This window comes from Hemicordylus capensis, chromosome 1 (assembly GCF_027244095.1).
Source record: "Hemicordylus capensis ecotype Gifberg chromosome 1, rHemCap1.1.pri, whole genome shotgun sequence".
Taxonomy (NCBI): domain Eukaryota; kingdom Metazoa; phylum Chordata; class Lepidosauria; order Squamata; family Cordylidae; genus Hemicordylus; species Hemicordylus capensis.
In genome coordinates this window covers 51,224,742-51,234,865 of record NC_069657.1, presented here as the reverse complement: position 1 = coordinate 51,234,865, position 10,124 = coordinate 51,224,742, and the positions used below count along the sequence as shown (strand labels likewise).

Sequence of the window (10,124 nt, the reverse complement as noted above, 5' to 3'; positions counted from 1 at the left end):
CATTAATTTCAATGATGATTAGTTTGAATCTTCATATGAAGGTAGCCGTGTGCTTGTGTGAACATTCACTTTACCAAAATATTCTCACCCCAATAGTTACTATTGGGCTACTTGGTATTTGTGCAGAAGTATTTTTACCTGCTGGGAAGGGGAATGTTGTGCTGTTGCTTTCTTTCCTGGAGGCTATAGCATCTTGCATAGAATTTGAATGGTGAGAGTGCCTAGTGCCCACACTTCCAAAAAGTTTGAACATTTCATTTTTTAGGGATTTGTACAGTGGAGGGGGTGGGTATTTCTTGGCTAGTTGGCTGTCTGTGCAACAGTTGGTTAAGATGGGAGCACTAGCCTCCAAATAATGTAAAACTAAAAAAGCAACGGTATTTCCAGACATCACCTTCCCTAGCAATGATAGCAGTAGTAAATGTTTGTTACTAGAAATTTAGTAACCATTACACTTACCCTGCTGTGTTTGAGTGATGGTTGCTATTATTTCATGCTGATCCTCCTAGTATATATGTGTATAGTGTGCATATTGGCAATGTTTGCATCTAACTTTCTGTGAGAGATGGCCTTTACAAGTCCCCATTTCCTACCAAACTGATCGTTTGTGAGAGGATTATTCTCTAAAAGAAAAGTTTTTCAGTTATTTAACCTACTGCCATCTCCTTGCCTTAGGATAGAAAGAAAAATAATCTCTTTTCAAAATACTAATAGTGGGTGGGGTAGGAATAGACAAGATGGGAGAGGAGAGCTGGTCTTGTGGTAGCAAGCATGACTTGTCCCCTTAGCTTAAGCAGGGTCTTAGCTAAAAGTTAGCCTCTAAAGACAAAATCCCTGCTAACTGGGCAAAGAGGCACCTTTTAATGTGGTGGTCTATTTAGCAGGGGGAAGAGTAACTGGCCCTATCCACCCCCAGCACAGTACCTCCAGTGACTGTTGCTGGTGCCTACCTTATGTTTCTTTTTAGAATGTGAGCCCTTTGGGGACAGGGATCCATCTTATTTATTATTTCTCTGTGTAAACCGCCCTGAGCCATTTTTGGAAGGGCGGTATAGAAATTGAATTAATAAGAGCTAGAGCTCTTCCAACTTATCTTGGATCAGTGCCTTCCACAAACCGTTACTTCATCCCCCTGTGATTGGCAGTTTCCACAATGTATCTTTGCCTTCCATTATAATGCCTTAGCCTGTCACTCCTCTCCCTCAGGCAGACTGTTCAATATATTTATCAAACACTGTACACAAACGAACTTTCAATAGTCTATGCCAAAGTGAATTTATACTTGCTAGTCTCTTGTAATTCAATCATAAAAGCATCATGATCCTTAAAAAAAGCAGGCCTTGGTTTCCTAAAAGGCTTCTCAGAATGGTAGAGATGAGAGGAGAGCCATGTCACTTATATTGCAGCTAGTGCAATACCCTGCTGTGGTTGGTAAGTTGGAATTTTTGGTTTGACCAATGAGAGGGCCGGTTTGAATGGGAGGGAGATGGAACCTTGGAAAATGACAGTTGAGAGTGTTGGAGAACACTAGATAGAGAAGAATGGGAAGATAACAAAGCAGAACTGGCTTGAAAACCAAGGACAAGGGAGCTGACCCCCACAACACTAAAGCTGTATACTACTTATCTGGGGGTAAGCAACACACACTTATTTCCAACTAAACATGTATACGCCTGTGAGATACAATGGGAAATGTCAGTTGGATGTGCTGGATATGATTTAGGGAGAGCTGAGTTTAAATCCACTCACCCAAGGAAAACACTGGGCTGGTTCAAATAAAACCAGCAGCAGTATTCATGAAGCGAGAGGAGACATGTTAATGTCTTCCACCAGCAGCCCAGTACATCCCTTGATTGCATATGGGGGTTATTCAAAATGGTCCTTAAACACACGCTCCAAATACTACAAGTATTTGGAGTGTGTATTTAGAGGCCATTTGGGTGTACAGCCCCCACACATAATCAAAGGACATGTGGGGAGATGTCAGTGGAATACATCCCAGTGGGTGCAGTAATGGCATGCCCCCTTCCTGTTCACTTGTGCTGCTGGGGGCATTGTTTTAACCAGCTTACTATCTCTCGATTGAATTGTCCTGATTGGAATGTTGTAAATATTCCTTGAGAGAGCATGTACACCACTGGAAGCTTCTTGAAAGCAGGGTAATATAATTAGCTGAGCTGGGCGCAGGGCAACTGCTCCTCTAGCCGCCGGCCCTGCCACCATCTCCACCCACCCGCCTGCCGCCACCATTTCCCCTGTCACCGTAGTTTTCTCTCCCACCCCACCCACATGGTTTCTTCCATCCCCTGCCCACTGGTCCATCCACCAGCAGGCCACCATCACCGCCTTCTTTCCTGGCAGTCATCACCGCCATTTTGCCCCCTGTCCCCCACCATTTTGCCCGCGCAGCATGCGTTCCACCGCCGTTTTGTCCTCCCGCTCATCCTGCTGCCAGCTGCCCGCCCCCCATTTTCTTCAGTCGCCACCACCACCATCCATCCTGTGGCTAGCCTATCCAGCAGCACTCCAAACTTGCGAGAGCTGCCACACATGGGATTAGCCACAGGTATGCCTTAGAGAATTAAATATATAGATATAGATAATGTGATGTGTTAATAGACTATATTGGGCATTTTTACATGTCCAGCGCTTCAGAAAGCTTTGAAAATATTCTTGCAAAGCAGAGAATTGCCAAGGTAAACATAGGAAGCTGCCTTCTACCAAGTCAGACCATTGGGCCATCTAGTTCAGTATTGTCTACACCACAGTTTCTCAACCACCGGTCCCTGGACCGCTGCCGGTCCCCAAAGGGTTGAGTGCCGGTCCCTGACTGGGAGTCAACCCCCCCCCCCCAACAACTGCAATCAAGGCACTCACTTCCTCAATTTTGCACATGGCACGGAAGCGGGAGAGGAGGAGTATCATGGAGGCACGGGACCCTGCTTCCGCCTTGCCTCCACATGCTGCTGAGATCTTCCTACAGCTATCTTTATCTTTACAACTTCAAACTGTATGCGGCGTGGGGGCATTGAGGAAAAGGTATGGCAGTGGGCGCCACTTGAAGGGCTGCTGGTTCTTGCATGCTCATTATTTGCAGCCAAAGGTTGATTGATTGAAACCTAGCTGCCTGTTGCGGCCGAGGCGCCTTGAGAGGAAACCCTGTTTCCCTCTTGCATCGGTGGGGTGTTGTGGTCCCTTGGCCCCCTGTAACCACCTGGTCTGCACCGCCGGTGGAAGATGGGGGTCCCCTTTGTGACCTCACCAGGGGGTGGAACCTCTGGCTGGTATCATGCCGTGGTGAAGGCTAAGCAGTGGAGGGAGGGAGGAGGGCCGCCTTGGCTCAGGCTTTACAGAAAGGGAGTGCAAGTGGACCTTCCTCTGGGAGGGGGAGCAAGCACACGTACCAAGGAGGGCTAAGTGGCGGAGGGAGGCGGCGTGGTGCGGGGGAGAGGCAAGAGACCATTTTGTGCATTCATGCAAAAGGGTCATTGGATGAATGGCACTGGAATGAAGTGATCCTGGGGATTTGATGCCCAGCACGGTTTGTGTCCAATCCCAACCGATTTAAAACCAGCTTCCTGTTGCGGCCAAGGCACCTTGAGAGGGAACGCCGTTTCCCTCTTGCATTGGTGGGGCGTTGTGGTCCCTCGGCCCCCTATAACCCTCTGGTCTGCACTGCCAGTGGAAGATGGCAGTCCCCTTTATGACCTCACTGGGCGCAGGGGACAACTTCTGGCCGAAATCACGCCGCGGTGAGGGCTAAGCAGTGGAGGGAGGGAGGCGGGCTGCCTTTGTTTGCCTCGCAGTGATGCATGGGCAGCATGTGGGACCACGTGAGCTGCGTGGCCCCAAAGTCAGGCTGGTGTGATTGGCACATGCAGGGGAGTTGGGAGGGGGCACAGAAGCGTGCGCTGCGAGAGAGAATGGGGGAACACCTGCTACACTCTGGTGTGCAAGCACAGTGGCGGCAGCTCTTGGACCCAGGCAACCTTCCAAGCACGGTCCAGTGCACCATTGCCTCGCCACCAACATCTGGGGACCCAAGGTTGAGAACCCCTAATATTCCATGTTTGCAAAAGATTCCAAATTTAATGATTTTAATGCTTATATTATTTTAATTGTAAACTGCCCAGAGATGCAAGTTTTGGGCAGTATAGAAGTCTGATAGATAGATAGATAGATAGATAGATAGACAGATAAACTTGAAACCCCTTTACTAACTGCTGCTCTGGGAAACTGCGCATGAAGAATGTAGCAGTCCTTGAAACTCTGCACGAGGAATTTAGCGGTCCTTGACTCCAAAAAGGTTGAGAAACACTGGTCTACACAGACTGGCAGCAGCTTCTCCAAAGTTATAGGCAGGAGTCTCTCTCAGCCCTATCTTGGAGATGCCAGGGAGGGAATGTGGAACCTTCTGCATACAGATGCTCTTCCCGAGTTGCCCCATTCCCCTAAGGGGGATATCTTAAAGTGCTCACCCAAGTAGCCTCCAAATGCAAACCAAAGTGGACCCTGGTTAGCAAAGGGGACCATTCATGCTTGCTAACACAAGATAAGCTCTCCCATTAAAAAAATAAAGTGGAGACTTGCAGTTTCCACAGTCATGAGTCTTCTGCACAAACTGAAGGAAAAACATTTCAAAATATTATCTCTGCATACTCTGAGCAGTATAATACATGTATCTGTTGCATGGCACATGTATTTTGGGTATGTGTATGACGTTTCATAAATTTACACATGGAAAAATAATGCAACAAAGTGGCTAAGAGTAAAGGTAAATTGTCTCGTCAAGTCGGTGTTGACTCCTTGTGACCAGTGTTCTATCTAATTTTTTTCATCTCTGTGCGGACTAAGTTTTGTTCTGGGTGGCAGTATTAAGGCAAAGTGTGCGCACATGCATTCAGAGTGGGACCTTCCTGATTCAACCAGAGCAGGATCTAAAATTTACTAAGCGGACATTAAAAACAACTTGTGAGTGCAAGGGCACACCTTAGAGGGAACACTGCTGGTGATCACAGCTCTGTGGTTTTCTTTGGTAGAATATGGGAGGGGATTACCATTGTCATCTCCCACGTAGTATGATGCTTTTCAGCATCTTCCTATATCGTTGATGACCGATATAGGTGTTTCCCATAGTCTGGGAAACATACCAGCCGACATTCGAACCGGCAACCTCCGGCTTGTTTGTCAAGTCATTTCCCCGCTGTGAGTGGCAAAGTCTGTAGTTCAAATCTCAACTTAGCTTTGAGCTCACTCAGTGGCCTTAGGAAAGTCCTGTCTCTCAGATTCCTAATTAGCAACATGGGAATCATAATAATGTATGTAAACCACTTTGAGCTCTCAACAAGTGCTACAAAATTGCTAAGAGAACCAGCGTGGTGTAGTGGATATAGTGCTGGACTCGGACCGGAGAGACCCGAGTTCAAATCACCATTCAGCCATGATACTAGCTGGGTGACTCTGGGCCAGTCACTTCTCTCTCAGCCTAACCTACGTCACAGGGTTGTTGTGAAGAGAAACTCAAGTATGTAGTACACCGCTCTGGGCTCCATGGAGGAAGAGTGGGATATAAATGTACTATTACTACTAATAATAATATGATTACTTCAGTAATCATAAGGCAGCAGCTGGGGACTGTTAGTCTTGATAGCTATGTGCTACCTCCAGGTTCAGAGGCATTATGCCTCTGAATAACAGTTGCCCAGGAGCAATGGTAGGAGAGGGAAGTTGTGTCTCCTGCTTTTAGGCTTCCAGAAGCATCTGGTGGTCATTGAGGAAACAGTATGCTGAACTAGATAAGCCAGCAAGGTTCTTCCAGTCTTCATCTACTGCTGATACAGGGATAACAATTCAGGATTCCTTCCTTCCTTCCAAATCCTCATCTCCTGTCTTTCCATGGTATACTCCACAAGGCGCTCACATGATACAATGCAGATACAAAAACACACTAAAATGCATTATCATGACCAAATTCAAACACCTTCCAAATATAAATAGCAGACCCCCTATGCACCCTGTAGGTTATCCAAATCAAACACTTTGAAGCTGAAATTAAGAAAGAATGGGTGCCAAGCAAATGGCTTTAGGGAGGCTATTCTACAGCTTGATCTGACCTCCAAAGGAAGGGAATTTGGAGCAGGGCATTGGCTGATGACTTTAGAAAGCAGGCAGGCTTGTAGAGGGAAAGATAACCTTTCAAATAAACACCCTTGTCCTATACCCTGGAGGCTGGTGGAGCCTTCCCAGTCGCTGTCAACACATGTGACCAAATGGCACCATTTCCAGTCAGAGGTGCATCTAGGTAATTTTGTAGCCCCTGCTTTGCTGGACCCTCCCCAGCTGCAAGTTAAGCATCATCCCCTGTTCTTACCCCACATATTTCTTTCCCCACTCCCCCCTCTGTCTCTAAAGCACCCAGCACAAGTCATATTCACACTCAGCCACCCCGCACAGTGAGGACCAGAGGCAACCACACCACCCAGGAAAGACTAAAGAGGCTTGGGGGCCCGCAGGGGGTGTGGAGGCCCTGGACTTTGGCCCCAAAGTCCAGTGGTAAGACTGCCACTCTTTCCAATACTTGCATCAGCCACTGGTGTGACATATGCAAACTGCAGTTGTTAAAGAAGCATCCACCGCTTCTCAACTTAACCTGGCTTGCAGCTTAAAGCTTTTCTCAGTTGATTGTGTTGGGGATGTGTGTGACAAAAGCTGGTGTAGGGGGCAGGTCAGGGAGCAAGTGTGGTGGTAGTATGTGGCAGATGGAGATCAAGCGTGAGGAGGGAAAATAAACTTGGAGAGCAAAGAGAAGCCTGTTTACCAGGACAGGATTTGTTATCCCTGGAAGAAGGTTTTAGTGAGATAAGGATTTTTCAGCTTGCAATGGAAATGAGGGCCTGCCAGATTTGGGGGAGAGGTTTGATGGGCCGGGTTTAAGAAGGCATAGATGGACCCACAGAGAGGTCAAAGGGCCTATTCACTCATGGAATCTGCTTCACTGTGTGTATGTGCCCTTTTGCAACATATACGTACACTAATATTTGCTTTTGTCTCCATGTAATGCTCCTCAAGTGTCTAAAGGGATGCCTTTAGATGGTCACTGTTTCAAAGACAACCACTGCTTGTCGCTGTTATAGTGGTGGTTGAGAAATGCATGGCAACAATGCAGAAATGATGGTGTCTATGGAAAGCCTAGTTCATGAGACATTATGCATTCAAACTCATTTGGGGATACTTGAAGAACAATGTGTGGAGACAAAACTGATCAATTAAAGTACTGTACTTGGTTACACAATACTGGGAGAAGCTGGAATTGTATTATAGTCTTTTCCTCTCAGGACCAGTAATGTAGGATAAGACAGCCAGGCCCAAGCCAGTTAGAGGCAGGTAGATCCTTTGTGGCTTAGCTGCTAATATGCAAGACAAGAGGAACAGTTATTGACTCATCAGCCACCACTGAATATGAAGACTACTACCACGAATATTTATATATTGCTTTTCAACAAAAGTTTCCAAAGCAGTTTACATAGAGAAATAAAAATAAATAAAAAGAAAGAAGGAAGGAAAGAAAGAAAGAGAAAGAAAGAGAAAAATGGACCCCTGTCCCTAAGGGGCTCACAAAAGAAAAGACAAAGCATAAAATATAAAGAAACATAAGATAGACACCAGCAACAGCCACTGGAGGGATGCTGTGCTGGGGTTGGATAGGGCCAGTTGCTCTCCCCCTGCTCAATAAAGAAAATCACCACTTTAACAACCACTTTATCACTTTGCTCTGTTAGCAGGAGAAGACGACAGTTCTTTCCTGTTGCCCTTTCACTAGCCCTGCTACCAACTGAATATAACTGGTATTATGTGCAAAAAAATTCAGTACCTCTTATAAAATTACCTGCTGCATTTAAAATTTGTATTAAAAATATTTGAAATGTTTAAAGAGCCAGAACAGAAATAAAATTAATGCTGACTGAAAATCACAGGGTTTTTTATTTAATATATCCTGCTAACATTGTAGCCACCTAATGGCGCAGTGGGGAAATGATGTGACTAGCAAGCCAGAGGTTGCCAGTTCGAATCACCACTGGTATGTTTCTCAGACTATAGGAAACACCTATATTGGGCAGCAGCGATATAGGAAGATGCTGAAAGGTATCATCTCATACTGTGCAGGAGGAGGCAATGGTAAACCCCTCCTGTATTCTACCGAAGACAACCACAGGGCTCTGTGGGTGCCAGGAGTCAAAACCAACTCGGTGGCACATTTTACCTTTATTAATATTGTAGCTTTGTCCCCCAGATGTTCTATAAAGTGCACTGTTGACCTACTTCTTAATTAAATAATAATTACATTTATTAGAATATTTCTGTGGTTTGGTTGAAATAACCTTTTTACATTTCAAAATACTAGTTCTGTTATCAAATGTAGTTAATCATTAAGCCTCTTCATCATGATACTTGACTCTACAGATTGTTGAAAGGGCAGTTATCTGAGCAAAGTTTGCAGACAGAAGGAAAACAGAACCACACTCTTTTTTTTAGCGAAATACGGAGATGAAAAATGTAGGCTACCTCTATTGACAGGACACATTCTCAACTGTTTTTTATTCTTTCAGGATTACATTTCATTTTTTATTGTTTAAGATGTTGGAGATTTTAGACGTCAAAACTTTGCTATTAATTCTGTCATTGCTGACAAACACCAAGAGCACAAAGTTGTTGTCTGAACAGAAAAAATGTGGAGATCCAGAATGTGAAAGTAAGTACAATGGTCTTTGCTTTAAATAACGCTTTTCAAAAGTAATTTAATTCCAACACAGAACTATAAATCAAAGTGCAACAAGAAATTAATGTGATGGTACAGTATTTACTTTCACAATTGTTTCTCAAAATATTAAGCTTTATGAGAGATTAATTTCTATATTTTCAAGAAGTGAGGATTTATTTCTGGGGAGCCATTTGGATTGTTTTGCAGCATATGTGAAAGAGTTAAGTTCAGTGGAAGAAAAAAAGCTTGTCAAAACTGGGGACTAGTACTTCAGCTTTATCCCCGAATTTCCTCCCCCATAAACTCATTTTGCCTGATTCATATTTACAGTATGTAAGTTTTAATTATGTATATGAATTGCTGGTATCTACCAAATTTTGTCAGCCATTAGTACCTATTTGGCTGGCTTTCTTTCTTGCATTATTGCTTTATATAGTTGGCTTGCTTTGCTGTCTCATCGAACGACCGTGCTATACAATCGGACTATTGGAATGTCCATCATTATGACAGGAGGGTCTGTACAATGTATGTTTGTATGTCTCGATGACATGTATCATAGAGTGACCCTGGGAGTGAGGTCTATCCATCTCTATACACTTGGTTCTCATAGGAACATAGGAACATAGGAAACTGCCATATACTGAGTCAGACCATTGGTCTAGCTAGCTCAGTATTGTCTTCACAGACTGGCAGCGGCTTCTCCAAAGGTGCAGGCAGGAATCTCTCTCAGCCCTATCTTGGAGAAGCCAGAGAGGGAACTTGAAACCATCTGCTCTTCCCAGAGTGGCTTCATCCCCTGAGGGGAATATCTTGCAGTGCTCACACATCGTCTCCTATTCATATGCAACCAGGACAGACCCTGCTTAGCTATGGGGACAAGTCATGCTTGCTACCACAAGACCAGCTCTCCTCAGAGACACCTTGTGCATGCCCTCTGGATCCCTAGTGGAGACTGAGTCACCCAGTGTCAGGGATGGTGGGCAGGAGGTCCTGGAAGCCAAATTTAGGCTGATAGGTGGAGTATTGAAGGCCAGGACCCCCAAGGTAGCATTATCATAAATGCTACCTGTTCAACGCACAGGTACAGTGATACATTTTGGGGCAAGCAAGACAAAAGGGACGGGCTGCACTTGAACCAAGATGGAACCAGACTGCTGGTGCTTAAAATAAAAAAGGTTGCAGAGCAGCTTTTAAAATGACGCCTGTGAAATAGCCAACAGGAGCTGAGCAGTATCCAGTTTGGCATACGCAATCCTGTAAGGTGCGAGGGGGCAAAGGATTCAGATAAAACAGAAGGGGACACAGCAGAACCACATAAAGAGCAGACAGAAGCCTGTGCCAGCTGGTCAAAGAGTCAAAAGAAAGA

The 10,124-nt window shown here is 45.1% G+C and overlaps 1 protein-coding gene across 5 annotated transcripts in view; it reads left to right on the top strand.

Moving 5' to 3' along the window:
* Positions 1 to 1,498: 1,498 nt before the first annotated feature.
* Positions 1,499 to 10,124, top strand: part of MIA2 (MIA SH3 domain ER export factor 2) — a 94,385-nt gene continuing 85,759 nt past the window's right edge. For 4 of the 5 annotated variants that reach the window (XM_053286553.1, XM_053286551.1, XM_053286552.1 and 1 more), the window contains exons 1-2: positions 1,499 to 1,632; positions 8,607 to 8,749. In XM_053286553.1, the coding sequence (XP_053142528.1) occupies positions 8,635 to 8,749 (115 nt within the window). In that variant the 5' untranslated portion in view covers positions 1,499 to 1,632; positions 8,607 to 8,634. The remainder of the gene's footprint in view (positions 1,633 to 8,606; positions 8,750 to 10,124) is intronic. The other variant, XM_053286554.1, reaches the window with a different exon arrangement.